Genomic DNA, 24,860 nt, shown 5'->3' with positions numbered 1-24,860 from the left:
ACTAGAGATCTGTCATTTTATGATTTAGAAAGACAAACTATAACTATTTCCATATGTGCAATCGAATTCACATGATTTTCAATCCAGTCGAGAACACTACAACTCAAAAATGGCAATCGAATTGATGAGTACTCATCAAGAAGAGGAAGCCCCACTTGTCGCTGATGTTTCGGAAATCAAAACTCCTAAAATCCGAACAAGGGATGTTCATATTTTGAGCTGTGCCTTCTTGTTGGTCTTACCGTTAATGCTGTGACTTTTCTTCTGCTTTTAATTTTCTTCCGGCTGTTTGGTTACTAAGAAAACTGACTTCTATTTGAAAATTTTGGAAGATTTTATGGTTTTTAGAATCATTATATTGAAAAGTTTTGTTCTTTTCTTTGGGTTTCAGCGAGGGAACTTGGGAACAGTGACGCTTGGGATACTGTATGTATCTTTTGCTGTTTTCTCATTGTTCGCATCATTGGTGGTTCGTGTAATGGGGTCTAAGAATTCTCTGGTTCTTGGAACTACTGGTTATTTGTTGTTCATAGCTGCAAATTTGAAGCCTACACGGTAATCACTGTTCATTTAATCACTTGGTGGGTCTTAGAAGTAAGCCGAAACAGAAAGAAACCCTTTTTTTCTCCAGGTTTTGAATGGTTATGTAGAGATGAACAACTGACATTTTGTGCATTTTATTTAAATTTCGGGCTTGTTTCCATACTATGTATTAATCGTGTTGTGATGAAACTCTGAGATTTGAACATCTTTTAATAGGTATACTATGGTACCGGTTTCCTTGTACCTCGGTTTTGCAGCTTCGATAATATGGGTTGGGGAGGTATGTGTATGTTTTAGACTTATAAAGTCCATGTATCTTTCTTGGTTAATGATGGTTGTTGATTGATTTTCATTTCCTCAGCAATATTGATTCATCAGGGGACGTATCTTACTTCTTTAGCATGTGGTCATGCTAGAGATTCCAACTTACATGAAGGAACTGTGATTGGTAACTTCAATGGAGAATTTTGGGCAATGTTTGCTCTTCACCAGGTGGCCACTAGTCAGGATAACTATTTTCTTTATCTTTAGCTTGCTACTACAAGATTGTAAATATTGATCTTTTACCCAAATTTATTTTTCTTCAAATGCAGTTCGTTGGAAATCTTATCACGCATTCGGTTTTGGAAATTGGAACGGTTTGTGTTGCTTCTATTGTTCCTCTTCCATTCTTTGTATCCAAATATTTTATAAGTGTCTTTTATGGTCAGGAAAACGGTGTTATGCTTAACATATGTGTAGAAAAAGCGTTCGGGCATTGAATGCATGCTTCCAGATATGCTCGAGCTTAGACTTACCCTCCAAACTTCTCTTTCAAGAATCGATTCCATTACATGATTATAATTGATGCCATGGGTCATTTGGCTTGGAGTTTAGTTTTTCTTCCCTTTTAAAATATTTAACAGCAGCTAATTAGTTATTCTTACACTGTTGGATGGAAGTTCCAGCAACAAAACTTTGCTGTTCATTGCTTTTCTTTGTAGTATGACATTAGGTGCCATTCTTGTGTGTTTCTTGCGTAAAATCGATGACAAAGAAGAGAAGGTATCAGAGGATTCTTCTGTCAGTTTTTGTTCTGCTTTGATATCCCGATTGAAGTCATTTATCACTCCTTTGCTCAACTTTAAGATGCTTTTGATCATTCCCCTTATTGCTTATTCAGGATTACAGCAAGCTTTTGTATGGTATTGCTTATCGAGGCCTTTGCCTCAACAACTTGTTTCAATCTTTGCCTTCCTTAAAGGAAAAAAATTCCACATATCTTCTTGACTAAGGACATGTTTGCGATTTTAGGGCTTACACCAAGGATGTTGTAAACCCAACTCTCGGAGAGGCCGGTGTGGGTGGTGCGATGGCAGTTTATGGGGCTTTTGATGCAATTGTAAGTACTTAAAGTTCAGAAATGATTACTGGGTTATCAGCCATGAGATTTACTCGACATTAGCTCTTTATAGACTAGATGCGATCGGATGATCAATTATCCGGTTTGAACTTCTTGGTAAAACTTCATATTTAGTGTTCACTAGTGGCTGGTCGACTCACATCTGTCCTGAGATCAATAACATTCATAGTTTGCACGGGAGCTTTTTTTCAGGCAGTGATATTCATCTGGCTTTCGCTAAAATACAGGTAAAACAATGCAGTCATATAAATGTTTCAACATTTTACTTCCAGGTACTTTCACTCTGTATCCTACTTACTGCTGGTTATATGCCATGACATAGTGCGACTGGTGGGGTGCTCGCTGTAGTGTACCCACTTCTCATGGCAGCTTTACTTGGTATCGGTGACGGGGTATTGAATACGCAGCTCAGTGCTTTGCTTGCTCTACTGTTTAAGCACATGGTACAAACTTACCTCTGTTTATACAGCATATCGTATATTCTAGTTCTAAAATTTTCATTTCGTTAATCTGTTATCTCTGGTGTAACCTACCTGTTAGGCCAGAAGTGCAGTTATGAACTTCAAAATCCATGATCACGCTCGATTATTTCTTATCAGAACAGGAAGGTGCATTTTCACAGCTCAAGGTGTGGCAGAGTTCGGCCATTGCATCTGTCTTCTTTTTAAACACGGCTGTTACGTTGCGGACATTGGCGACGATTATGCTTGCTGCAATCTTTGTTTCCTTGGCCCCATTTTTGTACCTCATTCTAAAGGTAGAGAAGGCATTCTCTAGGCCCCCATAATCAAAGCTTTTTCAAGATCAGAAAATTTCATATCTTGTGAGTTTAACTCCAGCATCATTTTGTCGAACCTCTAATCGATGTATCGATATCGATAACACTTTATGTTATATAATTTACGTAAATATTTGATGTACGAACATACAGGGCCGTGACCACCAACGTTGCACATTATAACTACCTTGTAGGCGCAAATTAAAAAATTTCACTATAGAAAAGGGCCCGGCAGCTACCCTATTCATGACAGTAACATCAAAATTTTAATGCAATCAAGTCGGGGTTTGTCGATGAACGTAAGAAACCCTAGTAAGATTTTATTTTTAAAAAACGAGGAAAGGGTTTGTCGGGATAATTCATAAAAATACATTAATAAAGTAAAAAGAATTTTATTCATTGAAAAATTGCAGACATGCATGAAACTAGTATTTATTGTTCTTGTAGTAACAGCTACAGTAAAACGACACCATTTTAAGCTAAAGAACAAGACCATAAGCTTCTTGTCTTTCATATAATTGGTAATAAATTTCATTTCGAAACTGAGTTGATCAAATTTTGGCTGAAATCCCATAATTTCCTTGCTAGAGCCTCGTCTCTAGCATATGAACTCGGTGTCATCTCATTGCAGTCCACAAAGTATTTACCGGTGACTCCCTTCAGCCGCGGGTGGAGCGCCACGTAGCACGTCGTCGCCGCCCCCTAAACACAGTTGTCGAAAAGATTATTTTTTTTTATCTTCCATTGAACACGAAAACCAGTTTTCTTTTTCAATTTTGGGAATTTGGGTTTTACCTGTGGAACATTCTTCCATAGGAAGAAACTGAAGAACTTCAAAAACTCTGCAACAAAAAAATGCAGATTATTGTAAATGAAATGGTGAAAAGAAGAGGGTTTACGAATAGAATTTTGGAATGCAAAAGGCAGTACTCATTAGAACGGCAGTGTGCTTAAACAGAGGCGTCATTATCAATCCAGGATGAACCGAATTTACTGTGATGTTCACACCTTCCCCCTACACATCATTTAAAAGCCAAAAATGTTACAACTTTTTATAGCCAAATTTATGGCACATTTATAGTATACAATGTTATAATCCATCATCCATCACTGGTTAAAAAAAATAAAATAAAGAATTCATTCTTCTATTTAAGTTCGAAGTTGACATCACGGCGACTCAATTTAGGTTAGGAAAAGTAATTCGTTGGCCACATGAGAGAGATTACTTGCCCCGCAAGGCAAGGCAAACCGGCTGCAATCAGTCTAGAGTTTCTCTAGACTCAAAGTGGCTGGCCAATTTCGGTTTTTGTTACTCCAAATTGAATTAGATCTTGTTGATGGAAATAAGTGTCTCGTCAGTTGTTAATAATTCACTTCTAATTTGGACGAAGAATTACGGTCAGTGAAATAAGATTGTTGATCGGTATTTTTCTAACGAAATAACCTTGTTCTCGTCAACAAGCTCTGATGGTTATTTTGATATTTTTCTAGAAACAAGGTCTCGCCAACTTTCAAGTTTTACCTGCAATCGACGAGAGAGTTCACTGGCATGCAATATATTTGCTAATTTGGACTGCCCATATGCTCTTTTATCATTGTATCTGAAATGAAAAGAAAAGGTAGAAAGTTGGTCGATGAAAACAAAATTTTAGGCAAAACAAATCATAAAATAAAACTATAATATTAAGCAAAATTACCCTTCTTTAGCATTGAGCTTCGCAAATCGGATCCCATTTTTATAACAATGAGTGTGGGCTATTGATGATAAGTTAACAATCCTTCCTTGAACACCACTAGTTTTCACTGTGCTCTTCATTTTGTCTAGAAGAAGCTCGGTTAAGAGGAAATGCCCTGGGAAAAAAAGCAATGAAGATTAGTCCGATATTAAAGAAAATGAAAGATCACCAACAATCGGTTGATCTCGTGAGATAAGCACTAGTTTTTTAAACAAAGTTAAGGGTTCGAATTTGATATCGTGAATGAAATAAGCCGGAATGAAAGAGTTATTCTCGTAATGAAGAGCTATAGTATCAAATCGGAATTAATTGATCATAAATCTTATATAAGTAATTACAGAAAATATGAAATTACTACTAATTTCTTGGAACCTACCAATATGATTAGTTGCAAACTGAGCCTCTATTCCATCTTGAGAAAGATGAAAGGGACAGAACATGATCCCAGCATTGTTTCTGAGACACACAACGTTGTAAAAATCTTGTTATAATCAACAAACGTAAAAATAAATCTGTCACCACATGTCGATCATTAAATATATTCGGTCGACATATGATGACAGGATCATAATATAAAAAGATGTATTTAGGAGCCTTTGAAATTTACATCAAGATATTGAGAGGAAGATTAAGAGCGATGAAATTGTCTGCAAACGCTCTGATGGACTTAATGGAGCAAAGATCGAGCTCCAAGACATCAACACGAGCGGTTTCGATATCTGCAAGAATAATCCTTTTGACTTCATTTGCAGCTTTAAGGTTCCTTGCACCGATGATAACATGAACGCCTCGAAGAGCCAATACACGTGAAGTCTCCAATCCGATCCCACTTGCACCACCTGAAAAAAAGAACAGAAACGAACAACATGGTTACGTTGGAACTCAAACATCATCATCAATATACATTAAGTTTGTAAAAGCGACGTTTGAAAACTAGAGTGAAGCCACGATGCAACAGGTACATTATCACAGTACAAAAACAACAGAACCTTAAATATAAATATATATAAGAAAGTGAGAGAGAGAAAGCCATGGCCGGACCCGTTATTATAGCAGTGAGATTGGATCCATCTATTCCTTGAGTGACCTCTTCGGCAGTAGAAGCCGAGCCGAAGCCGCTCGGTCCGGGCCAACCGGTGACCAACGAAATGACGCCGACCATGTTTTCTTTTGCTTGTTTAACAAAGATTTCTGTTCCTTTTTCTTGACAAAGAAAACAGAGAAGAAAGAGGAGATGGGAAGAAAGGGGGAAGGGAAAGAGAGGGTATTTATGGGTAGAGCCAACTGTAGGTGGTGGTACTTTGTATTGAATTCAATGTTCGTCGGTAAAGAACAGTTAATACTCTCAACAACCCATCAACTATATGCGTATGGGAAAATTGAATAAAGTTGTAACATGCTGCTCTCCAAGTTATCCCGCCACTTTGCTGTATGCCCATCAATAAATACTCTTCATATTACATCTAATGTGTACCCAAGATTTTTGTTTCATTTTCTTACAATTTTAAATAATCTAAAATAATTATAAGATATTATATAATTATATACATTTTTAAATTATTAATAAAAATATCCTACAAATTTAGTTTTTCGAACTAAAATGTTGTAAAAAAAATATTATTTTACTATTAAGACTTACTGAACGAGTTCTTTCTTATATTTTCTTTTAAAAGAATTTATTGGGTTAGAATTTCAAATTAAAGAGATGCAAATTATATATAAAATTAAGAGAGTTCATTATGTAAAATTATACTAATTTATAGTCATTAAATTTAAATAAATAAATGATTTAGATTTAATTAAAATTTAGAATCATAAATAAATATTTCTTTAACTCATAATAAAGAAAAATTATATATTTTTTCTTTGTAGGATTAGGATTTAGGAAGTAGGGATTAGGGTTTAGGATTTATAATTTATGGTTTATGGTCTAGGGTTTGAGATTTAGAGTTTGTGGTTTGAGATTTAAGGTTTGAGGTTTGAATATAAAAAGATATTATTTCACCATGAAGTAAAAAAAGATTTGTTTTTGAGTTATAAATATTAATCATACGAAGTAATTTGTTCAATTAAATATAATGACTATAAATTAGTGTAAAACTTATTAGTTTTACATAGTACAAGTGGAACATATCCCATTTTTAAATAAATAGTTTAGATTTACACTAATATTTTATAGCTATTAGATTTAAATAAATAAATGGTTTATATTTCATTAAAATTTATAATTCATAAATAAATATGTTTTAACTTATAGTAAAATAATATTTTTTTATCAAAATCTCAAACCTCAATTCCTAAATCTTAGCCCTAAACTCTAATTTCCCAGAAATTAAATCATAAACACTAAACTATAAACTCTAAAAAGATTAAATCTTACCCTATATCCTAAACTTAATCCTAAAAAGAAAAATATTATTTTAGTGTGAGTTAAAGAAATATTTATTTATGTGTTATAAATTTTAAATAAATCCAAGTCATTTTTTAAAATCAAGTGATTATATATGAGTGTAAAATTTATTATTTTTACATAATGTAAATATATCCTAATCCTATATATATATATATATATATATATATATATATATCAATTTAATTATTCTGAAATTTTAAAAGTTAATAATCAACCGATATTTTCAATAAAATCAACTCTATAATTTGAAATTAAAAAAATAGAAAATAGTTTCCTATATATAAAATAGAGTATAATTTTAACCTATGGATGAGTATAGAATGATTCATATTAATATGATTATCAAAATATATAAATTATTTTTATTAAAAAATATTAAAAATTTCAAGAATCACTTTATAATTATTTGTTGAAAACATTTTGATGTTTCGATATAATAAATTAAATTAAAAGAATTTTAATTTTGAAAATGATTTTTCTAAGCATATTCGATATATTAAATCGAATATCAAAATATTACTCAAAGTATTTCAAAGTTCATTTTAAATCCTTACTCAAGTGTAAAATTAAGTTTTAATCTTAAAATAATTTCAAAACGATTTTACAAAATATTTTGAACCATTTCAAAGCCAAAAATTCCAGATTGCTTAAAGGGAACCGATTCCCCCCCAAGGGGGTACCGATTCCCCCTGAATGGTTTGGCTCCGAGAATTCCAGTATGCTCGGAGGGAACCGATTCCCCCCACTGTTCAACTGTCGAAATATTTGAATTTTACACTTAGGGAACCGATTCCCCCCACGCTCCAAGCAGAAATATTAATTGTTTTCACACTTAAACGGCTCCAAAAACTTCATTAATGATCCCCAATATTCAGAAGTGATTCATGGTGTATTTAAGCAAGCTTAGAAGCCATTGATCAATAACAAGAAACATCAAGCAACTATAATCAAGAGAGAATCAAAGAGAAAGCATCAAACCTCAAGTTTGAGCATTTCAAGCCTATCTTTTATTCAATATTCATTTTGCTTTCAAGAACACTTATTGTGCTCAATTGTATTCATTCTTGAGTATTCTTTTCTTTGTTCTAGAATTGTGCAAACAATCTACCTTGTGAGGATTTCCTTGTAAGTTTGCAAATTTGTATTGTTCTCTTTGGGAGAGAGTGTTCTCAAGAATTTGGGGTATAATTATTTAGGGTTTGTAAGGTTACTCTTTGTCCTCAAAAGAAAGACAAATTAGTGAATTTGTGGAAAATCCTTAGTGTGGATAGCTAAGGTAGTGGACGTAGACTTTGGTTGAGAAAGTCGAACCACTCTAAATCGCTTTGCAAATTTCTTTCAATTTTCTGCAAAAGCTTCCACCAAAATTTTAATTGCCAATTCACCCCCCTCTTGGCCATATTCGCCAATCGATTAAATCAACAATTGGCATCAGAGCCTAACTCATTTGAAGGTTTAATCGCCTCTTGAGTCGATCCGGGAAGAGTTAAATCGATAAAGATGGCGTCTACTTCCAGTTCATTCTCCATGGAAGAATCCAGACCTATTGACATGCCTCCACACTTCAATGGAACAAATTATCGTCATTGGAAGAGGTGTATGATGATATTCATCAAAGCATTTGATATGGAAGCTTGGATGATAATCAAGAAAGGATATTCATCTCCTACTAAGAAGGCAAAGAAGTGGAGTGTTCAAGAACGGAAGGAAGCTCAACAAAACTCAAAGGCTATGCACATATTGTGTTGTGCAATTGATCCTAATGTATATAAAGGAGTTTATTCTTGTTCAAGTGCCAAGGAAATGTGGGATAAGCTTGAGGAGATCCATAGAGACAAGGAAGAAGAAGAACCAATAAAAGTGATGTCTCTATTAGCTCTCACAGAGCCAAAGGTATCTTCTAACTCAAATATATCAAATTCAAAATCTTTTAATGAGTTACAAGATGCTTATGATAAATTATTTTCGGAGTTTGAGACCATGAACTCCAAATACAATAAATTGATTTATAAATTTATTGCTAAAAATGATCTCTTTTGAAAGCTAAAACAGACTTGGAAAATCAAAATGAAATATTGAGAAAGGAGTTAGAGCTTTCAAAAATAAAATCTGAAAAATTTGAAAAAGAAATTTTCAAATTAAACAAACTTCTTCTAGAAATGAAAATGGATTTTGAAAATCAAAATGAAATCTTGAAGAAGGATTTAGAACTCTCAAAAATGAAATTTGAAAGTATTGAAAAAGAAAATTTCAATTTGAAAGATAAGCTTGAATGTTTAACAAGAGAAAAAGAGATCATTCTAAATAATTCATCTAGTTCAATAATGACAATATGTTCACATTGTCATTATCATGGTCATAAGGAACATACTTGTCCTTTAAAGAAAGGAAAACGATTTAAAATTAGATAAGTATGGGTTCCAAAAGGAACAAGAGGCATTGAAACTAATTTTCAAGGATCCAAAGCAATTTGGATACCAAAATCTACTTAAATGTCTCTTGTAGGTGTGTGAGAGCAATGGTGATAAAGATGATGATATTCAAGATGCTCTAGCCACACATAAAAAGGGAATGGGTAACCTCTAAACTTAATGTTTTTATTATTTGGTTGCTCATTTAGTTTATGCATACATGAGGTTTTAAAATGTTGAATTATGTTTTATCTCATGTATGTTGAAAAATATTGTATGATGAACAAGGTAATTTTTGGTAATGTTTTATAAACTCTAGTTCATCATATTAATTTTTGGTCAAAATTGTTTTTATAATGTAATTGATATCTTTTTAACAATTGATATCGATTTTTTCAAGAACTTTGGTTTTGCAAAATTTTGACCTGAAATTTTTCTTAATGTTTATGCATAGATTTTTTTGTTTAAATATTATAAAGTTTTAATGCATAACATTTTCAAAAACTTTATGCATGTGCTCTTAATCTCTATAATCAACATTGCATAATGTTTTATATGTGAATGGGTTAAAAGCATAATCTTTTGAAAAATAAATTTGATAAAAGATACAATGTTTTATTTTAAATGATTGCAAAATTGATTGACATTGCATCTATTTTCGATTATGCTTGTTGGACATAAAATAGGGATATATATATGATGCATTTAGATTTTTTAATATGACTATTTTGTGCCTAGTTGCTAGGGATGAGCATGATATCTTGTTATGGCATAGGAGACTAGGACATGCTAGTATGAGTGTTTTACAACGGTTAGTTCGAGGAGAATTGGTTCGAGGGCTGCCTAAACTAAAATTTGATAATGATAAAATTTGTGATGCTTGTGCTAAAGGAAAACAAAAGCGAATTTCTTTTAAATCCATTAATGATGTATCAACTAGTAGAGTATTGCAACTGATCCATTTAGATCTTTTTGGGCCATCTATAACTACTAGCTTGGGTGGAAAACAATATGCATTTGTCTTGGTAGATGACTATTCTAGATATACTTGGGTTCTATTCTTAAGTACTAAAGATGAAGCATTAGAAAAATTCATCACGTTTTCAAAACTAATCCAAAACAAAAAAAAGGTTACTCTATAATTAGTGTTAGGAGTGATCATGGAACTGAGTTTGAAAATCTTGGATTTACTGAGTTTTGTAATTCTAATGATATTAGCCATAATTTTTCATCACCTAGAACCCCTCAACAAAATGGAGTTGTTGAGAGGAAAAATCGAACTTTAGAAGAAATGGCTAGAACCATGCTTTGTGAAAATAATTTGCCAAAATATTTTTAGGGCGGAAGCCACAAATATCGCTTGTTATATTGTAAATCGAGTAATGATTAGGCCAATTTTAAAGAAAACTACATATAAAATTTTAAAAAATAAAAAGCCTCACATTAGCTATTTTCATCCTTTTGGATGTAAATGTTTTGTTTTAAACAACGGTAAAGAAAACATTGGCAAATTTGATGCTAAAAGTGATGAAGGAATTTTTCTGGGTTATTCCTTAAATTCTAAAGCTTATCGAGTATTTAATAAAAGAACTTTAGTTGTAGAAGAGTCTATACATGTTATTTTCGATGATAATCTCCTTCCGAGGAAGGATTCTTGTGTTAATGATGATGTAGGTATTATAAATTGAAAATAACCTCAGTGACCAAAAATCTCAGATAATATACGATTTTGACCAACTTTTTTTGGATTTGCGAAAATGACCAACAAAATCGCAATGCGATCTCTAATTCGCATTGCGATCTCCACTATCGCAAATTCGCGTTGCGATTTTCCATTTCGCGTTGCGATAGTCTACAGTTGTCGTTGCGATTTTCCAAATTCGTTGCGAAAATTCGTTGCGAAAATTCGTTGTGATAGTTAAAAAAAAAAGATTTTGTTTCTTAAGAATTTTCTCTAAAAAGATAGTATCCGCGCGGACGTGTCGAAGACACGTATTACCACGACCACGACCACGACCACAACCCGAGACGAGACGGCGACAGCGGTGGCGCGCGAGAGTCCCCCTTGTTCTCTTCTACTCAACAAGAAAGTGGGAAATTCAAGCCTTAAATACCATTCCCAATAGTGTTTCCAATACTATGTGGGATTGAGCATTACCAACACCATAGAATCTTAGTTCCCGACCACCACTTACTAATCAAAGAGATCGAAATATGAAGGGACTGTTAAACTGCATACATAAGCATCTGTTTTAGTGCTTCCTTGACTATGTAATGAGCATGCATTTCTTTGATATATGTGTATTTTTCTAAATCTCTGCATAGGAAAATGCTAATAGAATATAGTAAATAAGTACAGGCAGTTGTTTTCTGCTCGAAAAATTTCTATTCAGTTAATATTATGGTAACAGAACATGTGAAAGTATTAGATAATCTTACTTGATCGGTGGTTTTAATGCGTCTTATGATGGTTATCCATGAGTATCAAGAGTAACTTATTGGAAATTAATCGCTAAAATGATTGGTTCAAGGGCTTGATTTGCGGTGTCGTCTGTTATTGATTGAGTTAACAATAGTTGTCTATGTTCATTCTCCACTGTTTTTGAAAGTCAAGTTAGGGAAGTAGCAGTGAACTAGATATGACTCATGCCTTTCAAGTGATAATGGAAAGAGATCTCAAATCTGTGGTCTGGTATATATCTTTCTTGTTCTTTAATCGAATGAATCTGAAATAATCAAACGGTTTTGATATGTGGTCGGGAACAAAGATTTTATGGTGTTGGTAATGCTCAATCCCACATAGTATTGGAAATACTATTGGGAATGATATTTAAGGCTTGAATTTCCCACTTCCTTGTTGAGTGGAAGAGAACAAGGGGGACTCTCGTGCGCCGCCGCCGCTGCCGTCTCGTCTCGAGCCATGGTCGTGGTAATACGTGTCTTCGACACGTACACGCGGATATTATCTTTTTTACTATCGCAACGAATTTGGAAAATCGCAATGACAACTGTAGACTATCGCAACGAATTTGGAAACTATCGCAACGACAACTTGGACTATCGCAACGCGAAATGGAAAATCGCAACGCGAAATGGAAAATCGCAACGCTATTTTCAACTATCACAACGCAATTTTCAACTATCGCAACGCGAAATGCAATGAGAATTTGCGATAGTGGAGATCGCAATGCGAATTAGAGATCGCATTGCGATTTTGTTGGTCATTTTCGCAAATCCAAAAAAAGTTGGTCAAAATCGTATATTATCTGGAATTTTTGGTCACTGAGGTTATTTTCTTTAAATACAAATGACGTTAGACATGACGTTGGAGAATCATCATCAAAGGAAGAAACGAAAGATGAGGAAACTCATGATCCTATCGAGAATCCAACCATTAAAGAAAGGGAAGTATCTTATCCAAGAGAGTACAACTATGTCAAGGATGGTGAGATTATAGGTGATCCATCCAAAGGGGTAACAACTCGATCTTCTCTTAGAAATATTTGTAATTATGTTGCATTTATTTCATGCATAGAGCCTAAGAATATTAAAGAAGCATTAAATGATGAACATTGGATTATGGCTATGCAAGAAGAGTTAAATCAATTTGAGAGAAGTAAAGTATGGACATTAGTTGAAAGGCCTAGTAATAAATCTAGTGTAGGTACTAGATGGGTATTTAGGAATAAGCTTGATGAGAGTGGTAATATAGTGAGAAACAAGGCTAGACTTGTTGCTCAAGGGTATACTCAAGAAGAGGGCATAGACTATGATGAAACATACGCTCCCGTAGCTAGGATGGAAGCAATTAGAATGTTATTAGCATTTGCATGTTTTCATGAATTTAAAATTATATCAAATGCATGTTAAAAGTGCATTTTTAAATGGTTTTATAAAAGAAGAAGTGTATGTGGAGCAACCTCCAGTTTTTGAAGATTCAAAATTTCCGAATCATGTTCTTAAATTGACAAAAGCACTTTATGGTTTAAAACAAGCTCCTAGAGCTTAGTATGAAAGATTATCAAACTTTTTAATTGAAAAAGGTTTTTCAAAAGGGAAGGTTGACACTACATTGTTTATAAAGCATAAAGGTAAATATTTATTAGTAATTCAAATTTATGTTGATGATATAATATTTGGTTCTACTAATGATGTTCTTTGCCAAGAATTTTCTAAGCTAATGCAAAGCGAATTCGAAATGAGCATGATGGGGGAGCTCTCATTTTTCTTGGGACTCCAAATCAAGCAAAGAAAAGATGACATCTTCATCAATCAAGCTAAGTACGTCAAAGATATGCTCAAGAAATTTGGACTGGAAAATGGCAAGCCTCATGACACTCCAATGAGCTCTTCAACAAAGCTTGACTTAGATGAAGGAGCTAAATGTGTAGATGTTAAATTATACAGGTCAATGACTGGATCTTTACTTTATCTAACTGCAAGTAGACCGTACATTATGTTTAGTGTTTGCTTATGTACTAGATTTCAATCATGTCCTAAGGAATCACATTTACTACATGTTAAGAGAATCTTTAGATACCTTAAGGATACTCCTAGTTTAGGACTTTGGTATCCTAGAGACTCTAGCTTTAGCTTGTATGCCTTTTCTGATGCGGATTATGGAGGATGCAAAATAGATAGGAAAAGCACCTCTGGTACTTTCCAATTCCTTGGAAATATGCTGATTTCTTGGTTTTCAAAGAAACAAAATTGTGTTGCATTATCTACCACTGAAGCATAATACATTTCAGCCGGTAGTTGTTGTGCACAAGTTTTATGGATGAAACAACAACTTTTTGATTATGGAATTGAAGTAGGTACTATTCCTATCAAGTGTGACAATACTAGTGTTATTTGTCTCACTAAAAAATCTCATCCAACACTCTAGAACTAAGCACATTGAAATTAGACATCACTTCATTAGAGACCATTTCACTAAGGAAGATATAGTTCTAGAATTTGTTGATACATTGCACCAATTAGCGGGTATCTTTACAAAACCTTTAGACAAGGAAAGATTTTGGACACTTAGGAGATAATTAGGTTTGACCAACCTATCTTCACTTAGTGTTTAAAATGATTTTAGCACTTTTAAGACTAAATGAAAAATGCTTAGAATAGTAATTTTTGATTGTATTCATTACTATTAGTTAGGGGAGTTTATGATTCTTAATGAAAATTAACTTTATGAAAATTAACTTTATGTTCAAATATAGTTTAAAGATTAATTTGATTGTTTGAACATGATTAATTTTCAATATATGAGTTGCCAATACCACTAGAGAAAATTAATTTAGCATTTTGAGTGTTTAAAATACAGATTTTTAAATTATAGAGCATAGGGAATCGATACCCTTGAAGGGGAACCGATTCCCCCTTTGAATGGGAATCGATTCCCCTTTTGAATGGGAACTGATTCCCTCATTGAGGGAATCGATACCCCCAATGGGTTCTGGATACATCACGACCAGAAAACTCATTCTCTTAAAACCTTTCTTCTTTCTTAAACGTCGTTCATCCTCTCTTTCTCATCTCTATTTTTGCCAAAATCATCAAATACAAGTCGGAATTAGATCTTTCTTCAACTTCTAATCCTTGCAAACAACATCACATTCTCATAAAATCCAAATTTTCAAGGTAATATTTCAAAATCCTATATTTCATTGATTTTTGAACTTAGGACTAGTTTTGATTAGTTCTAAGATGAACATTACATCGGACATTGGTTATATGATGATTTTACAACCAATTTCGTAAAAAACACTCGATTTTTCTTTTAATTTTGAAAAAAAAAATCGAGAATTGTTGTTTTAATTGATGTTTTTGATTCAATTATATTGTTTTCATAAAAAACTATGCGTATTATGATTTTCAAATATTATTTTCCAAATAGTTTTTCAAAACATTGCCCTTTAGGATTCGGTTTAGAGAACCTTGAAATATTGAGGACTCATTTGAGTTTTGGGTTTTGATTATATTGCATACATGTGTTTAAATTTGCAGGTTACATATTCTATTTCGATTCTTAAACCATGTCAAATCCTAAATGACCTAGGACATTGTCTAGTCGCTCAATTCAAAACCGACCTCTTATTCCTCCGCCCAATCCAAATAACCCAAATATGACCATTATGAACTCTTGTTTCACGTACCTGGTCGTAGACAAAATCTATATCATAGGTAACATACTTGTTTTGAGTCATACAAAATCCGGGAAGAACATATCCCTTCGATTCAAGCTATAGAAGATATGGACTTTCAATATCTTCCTACTCTTAAATCCTAGAAGTTTGATAAACTCTTTAAACTCAAACCTTTAGTTTATCATCAATTAGTCCGCATTTTTCTATTCCAATGTAGTATGTGTCCAAAACGAGCGCCGATATGAAATTATAGGAATTCGATCCTATCTTTTAGGACAATTCATTTTTATAGACTCCGGCACAATCGCTACCCATTTTGGACTAGATAACTCAGGTTTAATGAAAAAGAGACTATGGATTCACCCTATAAGTCTAAGGATAGTGAGAGTACCCTAAGAACTTATCGTGATAGATTCCTTCATTATATGATCTCTTGGTGGTTTAGATCATCCGGAGGTAGGTACTCCTCCCTTAGGAACATAGATATATGGTGGATATATTGTATCCAACATAAAAAGAAGATTAATCTGCCACAGATCATCTTTAGTGAGTTTCCATAAACACTATTTCTTCCAAGAATATAGAAACCTTGGTTTATGGTTGTCTCCTTAGTAATTTGTTTATCAAACGCGGTCTTAGGGTCTCTTCTGATATTCCTATCCCTCTTCAAAACCAAATCAATCTTACTTCCTTGAAGAAAGCAAGATGGAAAAAGGATAAAGAAACGGGCCAATGGATTTATCATCCCGAACTCAAAACTTTGAATTGTGAAACATTTTGATGTTCATAGATTGTTTTATTTTGGATGTTTGAATTTGATGGATAATTGGATATTTGAACTTACATGCTTTATATATTTGGTTTGTTTTTAACTTTCATTTTGAGCTTAATGTTTATTTTTGCATCATTTACATATTAGTTGCATTATGACCAATTTTTGTCATTTCACATTATTTATGAATATTGAATTATGGAACTAATGGCTAACGTTTCTCTTGATTGTGATCTTAGTAGCTTAAACTATATATATAATCAATTGGCTAAATGATTTCAAAACCTTGTTTAAAATCTTTTACGAGTCTTTTTGATTTAACAAAAAAGGGGAGAAATGTTATTAAAAGCTTTTTGAAGAGTTTTTGAAGAGGAGTAGTGTTAAAGTAAGGAGGAGTAGTATTTTCAAAATCAAAATTCATTTTGAAATTAGAAAATCTTAAAATGTTTTGTTATATCAAAAAGGGGGAGATTGTTGAAAATATTTTGATGTTTCGATATAACAAATTAAATTAAAAGAATTTTAATTTTGAAAATGATTTTTCTAAGCATATTCGATATATTAAATCGAATATCAAAATATTACTCAAAGTATTTCAAAGTTCATTTTAAATCCTTACTCAAGTGTAAAATTAAGTTTTAATCTTAAAATAATTTCAAAACGATTTTACAAAATATTTTGAACCATTTCAAAGCCAAAAATTCCAGATTGCTCAGAGGGAACCGATTCCCCCTGAATGGTTTGGCTCCGAGAATTCCAGTATGCTCGGAGGGAACCGATTCCCCCCAGGGGGTACTGATTCCCCCCACTGTTCAACAATCGAAATATTTGAATTTTACACTTAAGGAATCAATTCCCCATTAGGGGTACCGATTCCCCCCACGCTCCAAGCAGAAAGATGAATTGTTTTCACACTTAAACGGCTCCAAAAACTTCATTAATGATCCCCAACATTTAGAAGTGATTCAAGGTGTATTTAAACAAGCTTAGAATCCATTGATCAATAACAAGAAACATCAAGCAACTAGAATCAAGAGAGAATCAAAGAGAAAGCATCAAACCTCAAGTTTGAGCATTTCAAGCCTATCTTTCATTCAATATTCATTTTGCTTTCAAGAACACTTATTGTGCTCAATTGTATTTATTCTTGAGTGTTCTTTTCTTTGTTCTAGAATTGTGCAAACAATCTACCTTGTGAGGATTTCTTTGTAAGATTGCAAATTTGTATTGTTCTCTTTGGGAGAGAGTGTTCTCAAGAATTTGTGGTATAATTCTTAAGAGTTTGTAAAGTTACTCTTTGTCCTCAAAAGAAAGACAAAGTAGTGAATTTGTGGAAAATCCTTAGTGTGGATAGCTAAGGTAGTGGACGTAGACTTTAGTTGAGAAAGTCGAACCACTTTAAATCGCTGTGCAAATTTCTTTCAATTTTCTGGCTTCCACCAAAATTTTAATTGTCAATTCACACCCTCTTGACCATATTCGTCAATCGATTAACTCAACATTATTCTTTTGTAAAAGTTTGATTTTGATTTTAATACAATTAGATTTAAATATTATTTTTATTAACAATCATAATTAATATACAACTTTAATTTTGTGGGGATTGAAACATGATAACTGATGTTCATTTCTGGTGCAGATGCATTTCTGACATGTACCTTTACTATTCAGTCAATGCTGAACTGAAACATGGAAATACAGTTTCAGCGGAAGTACTTTCATTTTAATCAATACAATAATATCTTGATTATGATTAAACGTATTATGTAGGATAAAGATACTCATTGTCAGTAAAGATGTGTGATTTTCATAAAATAATCAAAAGATGATGCTAAATTCATTATACAATTCTTAAAAGAGTACTTTAAATCTGTTTAATTTTCTCACTGAATTTAACACAATTAGTATTTTTGGTCATTCAATCGTTTTCTCACTAAACGGCGTTGTAAATGAGTTGTTATATAAATGTAAAATAACGTCGTTTTAGTGAAAATTTTATTTTTCTAAAACGGTGATGTTTTAACGACGTTAAATATTTAACGGTTGAGTGATCAAAATGCTAATTGGTATTAAATTCAGTGAGAAAATTGAACGGATTTAAAGTGCAGTGAGTGAAATAGGAGAGAGAATAAAGTTCATTGATGATTGATGTAATTTACCCTTTTATATAATTGATAAACTATTTCGATAAATAATTAGATTAAGATGATAAATTTGTAAATACTTTTTAGGATAAATTTTACATTTAATCACCCATTTATTCTTGTTCTCCTATTATAGTCATCTAATAGTTATTTTTTAAAATGTATGGATTTTACGCTTTTATTTCATTTTAATCACCCATAATTTAAAAAATGAATGGTGATACTAATGTGCTGCCATAATATAATGTCATGTTATTGTTGAAAAAGTTAAAAAATAAAATTATCACATTAACAATTCTATTTATTTTTAACGTCGGATTACTGAAACAAAACAAAAAAAAAATAATATGATATATGATTTTAAAAACCAATAAGACAGTGTCTAAATATATAATTTATCTAAAATTTCAAAATAATATTTCTGAGTGAAAAATGGAGAAATGTATTTGTGAAAGCGTGTTCGAAAAGTAAACCCAAAATAAATGAGAATAAAAGTGAAAAGGAAATGAAATGCTGAGCACATGGTTTAGACAGTGACAAGTGACAGAAAGTACTGAATTTTATGTAGTGATAAGAACACAATTAAAAACATCCATTTTTCCAAATGGCCTTGGAAATGTGCCCCTCTTCTAATTCACACTTAAGTTGTTAAGCTAAGAAACAGAAAATAATTCTCGAAATGATAATTATTAATAATAAAGACCCACCAAAACCATAAAACACAAATAATAAATGAATAAAAAGGGGACCAAATTAATGTCTCAACCGCCAAAAATGGACAAATGAGATAGAAGTTAATGTCTTCGAGATAACATATGGGTTGCTTGCAACAAAAACAAGAACACCTCGTATTGTTATATTTAAAGCCTTTAAACACTCGTAGATTTTATTATATCTAAAATTTAAACATAGCATAGGATTAGTGAAGTTATTAGCATGGTTAAGCATAGGATTAGTGCGGTAAATGAAACGAGACACATCATGAATTATTTAAATTGGAGTTTATTCAGGTTTGGTCGATACTCAAATTGAATGAACTCAATTGAATTTAACTAAAAATATTTGAGTTCGACTCAACTTATTTGCAACCCTATTGAAAAAAAACACATTTTATGTTAAGAATGAATTTATAAAATCTTAAGTGACGAACTTATAGAATTTAAAAAAATATATTTATTATCGACATAAAATATAAAAAAAAATATATTATATAATAATTTAAAATTTTCAAAAGATGGTGATCTCATGGTGTACTGGGATTTAATATGGTTAAGTGCAATGCATGGGGTCTTGCTCCAAACTAATCCGGTGGTCCCATCAGATTACCCATAAAACACGATGGGCATCAGCCTGGATGGGTGGCGCTGGCATGGGGGAGCTGTTTCTTCTTTATTTCTCAAAGAAGTTGACAAGTTGGTCGGCTACTTCATGCATCAAGCAAGGACGGCATAATTGGTAGACTACACTTCTTTTTAGGGGATGTTTGGTTCACGGCATACGGGTTTATCAGGGGAATGAAATTCTTATTTTCCGTTTGGTTGGTCAGTATTTTCAACAGTAGATTTTTATGGTATATTATCAGAAATATAATTATTTTATTTTCTTAGGTATTGTTAGATTATCGGCGTTTTAGACTAAAATGTTCTTAATTTTTGTTTCAAAAATATCATTCTTTTGTCGTTGAATAATAAAAATTCTATAAAGTTTAAATTACAAATTTATCCTTAAACTATTTTAGATTCACAAAAAAAATCAATAATTAGAATTTTATATGAAATTCAGGGGTTAAAATAAAATTTTACCCTTTCATTAAACCTATTTATCTTTTCAATTTTGTAAAAAAAAATTATATAAATTTTATGAATTTAAATTTTTTAAAAGAAAATATATAAATTAATTATAGTAATATTATAGTAGAATTTAACTTGTTAAAAAAATAAATATATAATAAGAATAATTTGATAAAATATACATTCTAATAATATTTTATTCCTTTAACCAAACACTGTAATCTTACATTCCTACTAAACCAACAAAATACAAAATACAACATTCCAGTAATCCTATTCCTCGGTAATCTTTTATTCTCACGGATAATCTTACATTCCGTGAACCAAACGTATCTTAAGTCGGGTTATCCCTTTGCTTGGGTACACCCAATTAATTTCACATAAGTCTTTGGAAACGCCCTCAAGAAAATTGATGTGATCAATACTTAATTGTAATAATAAATTTATTTTGTTTTATTTAATTAAAATAAATAAGATTATCGATACCAATTACTATTTTTGTTAGATCTATAGATGGCGGCTTGAACCGTCTAGAGTTTGGCAAAAAGTTTCATAATTTATTGGACTCATTTTTAGGTTTCAAACCGGTCCAGTTTTCCTCTCAAATCCGAAATAGCTCTAGTCTTAGCCTTGGGTAGATCCAAATAATAATTAATATTGAAGGATAAATCTCAACTATATAAATATAGAAAGTTTGATTTAATATATAATTTTAAAAGTTTTAAATGAGTTTTCTCTTATTAGAGTTACTCATCTTTTTATTTTCGTTAGTATTAATCTACAACGACACTAATTTTAATATTAATTATCAACCATCGATTTTTTTAATTTTTATAGCGCATCTTTATTTTTTATTTTTTTATTTTCAATAAGTATATCTTTATGTCACGTTTTCTTTTTTCTTTTAATATATTTTTTGACTGTTTGATTATTTTTTATTTATCATTTTTAACGGTTGATTTGACATCAACACGATTAATTGAGATGACGTTTATTTATTATCTTGTTGATTTTTCCTATTTTGAACCCTTGGATTAGATATGAATACTCTATTTACGCTCGTGGATAGTTTTTCACGTCGTTTGTGTTTGATTTGTGGTTTGTCAATGATCTTTCAGTAGTTTGTATTAAAATCCATAATTATGATCACATTTTTATAATGTATATTGTTATAATAAAATATGAATAAATTAAGTGACCAATTATGTTATAAAGTCATAAGATATTAGAAGTATTATGGAAATAAAATTGTAGATACTATTAAAGTTGTATTTATATTTTTGATGAGGGACAGAGTTTTAAGTAGAGACAATAACTTATTCTTAAATCAACTATATAAAAGGTTATGATCCCCAATAAATCAGATTACCTCGTATTTATTCTTATCCGTCAGAGAGTTTATACTTAAGAACTCTATATTCTTGGAAGATCATAATCAAAGAAAGACTTAAAGATTTCAACCTATCAATTAATCCAGGTACGCTTCCGCAAGTCTAGTATTCTTTGTTCTCGATGATTTGACATGATTTGATCCTGATTTATTTACATAATTATTATGGCTTGGTTCTAACAAGTGATATTATTACTAGATCATGTTGAATTATTAAGAATGAATTTTTTTTATATTATTTTTGGATTGATTTGTATAATCTATTGATATTATTATACGATATATAAAGTTTTGGTATTCGACTTTATTAATCGTTTGATAGTTTTATATGTGATAATTCTATCGTTATTTTTAGGCGTATTTCCCGAAAAATCACAGGTGATCGGTATATTTCTCGATCTAACACCGGTCAGATTATATTTCCCAATCTAACACCCGTAGCAGTAAAGCGCACCCCCTGAACCGCGCTATATACTAATTTGGCGCCACGTGGGGTATAGCGCGCCCCCTGTACCGCGCTATACGCTGACATGGGTTACACGTGTGTATAGCGCGCCCCCTGATCCGCACTATACGCCACGTAGGGGTATATCGCGGATCAGGGGGCGCGCTATACGCCACGTAGGGGTGAATTATATTTAACGCGGTCCCTGGTCCGCGCTATATCTTTTATCTAAATAATTACATATAGCGCGGTGCAGGTACCGCGCCTTATATGGTTATAAATACCCTCCTCTGCCGGTTAAGTTTCTCACATCTCCTCGCATCTCTCCTCTCAACTTATAAATTAATACAACAATTCCGTCAACGAGTAATAATTCTGGCAATCTTCTCATATTTGATTTAGAAGTTCGTGCAATTTTTCGTTATAAGGTAATTTTGTTATAATTTTTTAATTATACTTATTGTTTATTATCATTATTTGAAAAAATATTATACTAATTATTTTCAATTAATTTTTATGTTTGTAAAATTGAAAAGCGGGAGCATACGTTGAAATAGTTTTGCGGTGCAGGTAATAATATAAAATTATATTATTTAAATTATTTACGTTGATGTGTAAAAAATTTATTGTGTTATATTTTCGTTCATATATAATTTATTTAATCAGGTTTGTTTCAATTATTTTTTTTACAGATATAATATTGCCGCACTTTTAAACTCAAAGAATGACGCGACTTTCAGCTATTGTTTATTATGATGGTGAAATTCGAGAAGATGAAACCGGCGTTGTTTTCGTATCAAATGAGTGTGTTAAAATATCATTCAAGAGAAACATAACTCTTGAGGAGCTGATAACGAAGATTTCGAGGAAGATTCATGTTGGAAGTAGTAGAAGAATGTCGTCGTTGCAGTACAGATTTCCAACATCATTGTTGCCATTAACTTATACAACGTTCGAACTTTCGAACAATGATGATGTTCAAATGATGGTTGAAGCTCAAAGTAATTATTCAGACACCGCTATTGATATGTATGCACATTTTGTTCAAGTGCGTACTATTCGGGGTCAATCATTAATCTCCCATTATGGGCTGGCTGAACAAGTTGATCAAGTTGACAGCCCGACTACAGTAATGTGTAATGATTTTAATGCCATAACGGGGAGACAATCATCCGCAACTCCTTACGATATGTACCAAGGTGGGTCCACGAATAATCCGTATGGCAACACCGCGTCCAGTTCAAGGGGAAGACATTCATCTGCAAATTTCTTTGACCTTAATATGGAGATGTCATTGACGTAATAATTTGTGCAGTTTCCATTTGACACGATGGCTTCAAGCTCCAAGGGGAGGCATTCGACTGCGAGCTTTTTTGATCTCAATGTCGATATGCCTTCTAGTTCAAGGGAAAGACATGCAAGTAGTAGGTTATTCGACCTAAATGTGGAGCGCATGGATGAACCATCATCTCCACCAGAAGAACCGCTTCGTGAGCCTGGTGCGGATGGTGCTGAGACTGAACTATTCATTCACCTAGAATCACCACAATTCAACTCCGATGATGATGAAGTTCCAGGAAATATGGTACAAACTGACCCTCTTGCACAGATGTATGAAGCTGATTATGGTGCAATGTACGGGCCAGAATTTGCGGATATGCCTCATCTCGGTGACTATGGATATTACTCATCAATAAATAATGGTGAGTTATCTTTAGGCATGGAGTTTTCAAGCAAAAAAGAAGTGATGATGGCTATCAAAAATTACAATATCCGTAATTCTGTTCAGTCCAGAGTCAACCGATCGACGATCGAAAAATATGTATGCTACTGTGTCCGACGCGAAAACGGATGCAATTGGATGGTTCGTAACAAGCTAGATTAGTTGCAGATCTACAGGAAAAAATTGTTGCATCAAATGGAATGTCTGTAACAAGCTTCTCTAGAAGGCATGAAATTTTTCGTGTCACAGAGTTACCGCGACCTCTTCAAGGGATTGAAGCTGTGTCGTTAAGAGTAAATCTAAGGGACAGAACGTGCGACTGCAGGTTTTTTCAAGCTCTGAAGTATCCATGCTCTCATGTAATAGCAGCTTGCTCGCATACACATCAAGACTATAATCATTTTGTGGATCCCGTATACCTACTATCTGAAGTTTTTAAGGTATACGAATTTGAGTTTCCCCCCATAGGTAATGATAAAGACCCTGATGAGGTTCAAGATTGGCTTCCGATTGTACCAAATCTGAGTTTATTGAGGGAGCGTGGTCATCCAAAATCCAATCAAATTCATTGCGATATGGATATTCGAGAAAGATCTAGACAAGACAGAAGATGTGTCCATTGTAGAAACCCAGGACACACTAGAAAAACATGTCAACTTCTATTGTCATCAAGTAACAATTGATAAGGAAATGATGTATTTGTTTATCAAATAATAATTCTTGTATTTAATTTGCATTTACTTCAAGTTAATGTCATTCGATAATCGCTGATGAAGATTAAAAAAACGAACACAATCATTAAATTTTATCAAACTAATAACAATTTGGTATTTAAATACAACAAACTTACAATAAGAATTAAATGGTAAATGATAACCAAATTACAATAACTGATATTAAATGGTAATAAACAAAATTAACTGAAATATATTAAAAAAAGTCCAACAAATTTAACAAAATAAAGTAAGTATTAAATGAGAAATAATAAAAAATTACAATTAAACAAAATAAAGTAATAAAAATATAATAAAAAAAATCTATCGACGCCTGCATCGCGAATGTGTTCCGCAGGGCGGTGGCTATTGATCTCGAGGAGAATTTCTTCGTATCACTGGTTCTGACTCCTCGCTGTCATCATCATCACCATCGTCGTCGTCGTCATCGTCGCCG

The 24,860-nt window shown here is 32.5% G+C and overlaps 2 protein-coding genes and 1 long non-coding RNA gene across 3 annotated transcripts; 2 read left to right on the top strand and 1 right to left on the bottom strand.

Moving 5' to 3' along the window:
• Positions 1-238: 238 nt before the first annotated feature.
• On the top strand, positions 239-1,152 carry LOC120199821. The gene is made up of 4 exons (XR_005523483.1): positions 239-252; positions 392-555; positions 760-823; positions 905-1,152. It is a non-coding gene; the product is annotated as an uncharacterized LOC120199821 (long non-coding RNA).
• A 451-nt stretch (positions 1,153-1,603) lies between these two features.
• Positions 1,604-2,722, top strand: LOC120199829 (UNC93-like protein 3). Its single transcript, XM_039200824.1, has 4 exons — positions 1,604-1,924; positions 2,060-2,172; positions 2,268-2,388; positions 2,486-2,722. The coding sequence occupies exons 1-4, from the start codon at positions 1,895-1,897 to the stop codon at positions 2,720-2,722; spliced, it is 501 nt and encodes a 166-aa protein (XP_039056755.1). The 5' UTR covers positions 1,604-1,894.
• A 513-nt stretch (positions 2,723-3,235) lies between these two features.
• Positions 3,236-6,718, bottom strand: LOC120199820 (short-chain dehydrogenase TIC 32 B, chloroplastic-like). The gene is made up of 9 exons (XM_039200820.1): positions 6,711-6,718; positions 5,501-5,626; positions 5,067-5,298; positions 4,836-4,915; positions 4,421-4,574; positions 4,246-4,324; positions 3,654-3,738; positions 3,519-3,565; positions 3,236-3,425 (listed from the first exon to the last, which is right to left on the bottom strand). Exons 2-9 carry the CDS (start codon positions 5,619-5,621, stop codon positions 3,255-3,257), a joined length of 969 nt encoding a protein of 322 aa, XP_039056751.1. The 5' UTR covers positions 5,622-5,626; positions 6,711-6,718; the 3' UTR covers positions 3,236-3,254.
• Positions 6,719-24,860: the final 18,142 nt, after the last annotated feature.

Source organism: Hibiscus syriacus, unplaced genomic scaffold (genome assembly GCF_006381635.1).
Source record: "Hibiscus syriacus cultivar Baekdansim isolate YM2019G1 unplaced genomic scaffold, ASM638163v2 tig00005582_pilon, whole genome shotgun sequence".
NCBI lineage: Eukaryota > Viridiplantae > Streptophyta > Magnoliopsida > Malvales > Malvaceae > Hibiscus > Hibiscus syriacus.
This window is presented reverse-complemented; position numbering and strand designations above follow the sequence as displayed.

Bases quoted from the DNA above. Each gene is read 5' to 3' on its own strand.
- LOC120199820 (XM_039200820.1), bottom strand. From the start codon at position 5,621: ATGGTCGGCGTCATTTCGTTGGTCACCGGTTGGCCCGGACCGAGCGGC. The intron at 4,575-4,835 runs GTAGGTTCCAAG...TTTTTTTCCCAG, and splicing joins GTTTGCAACTAATCATATTG to GGCATTTCCTCTTAACCGAG. The intron at 4,325-4,420 runs GTAATTTTGCTT...TTTTCATTTCAG, and splicing joins AAGCTCAATGCTAAAGAAGG to ATACAATGATAAAAGAGCAT.
- LOC120199829 (XM_039200824.1), top strand. From the start codon at position 1,895: ATGGCAGTTTATGGGGCTTTTGATGCAATT. The intron at 1,925-2,059 runs GTAAGTACTTAA...CTTCATATTTAG, and splicing joins ATGGGGCTTTTGATGCAATT to TGTTCACTAGTGGCTGGTCG. The intron at 2,389-2,485 runs GTACAAACTTAC...CCTACCTGTTAG, and splicing joins CTCTACTGTTTAAGCACATG to GCCAGAAGTGCAGTTATGAA.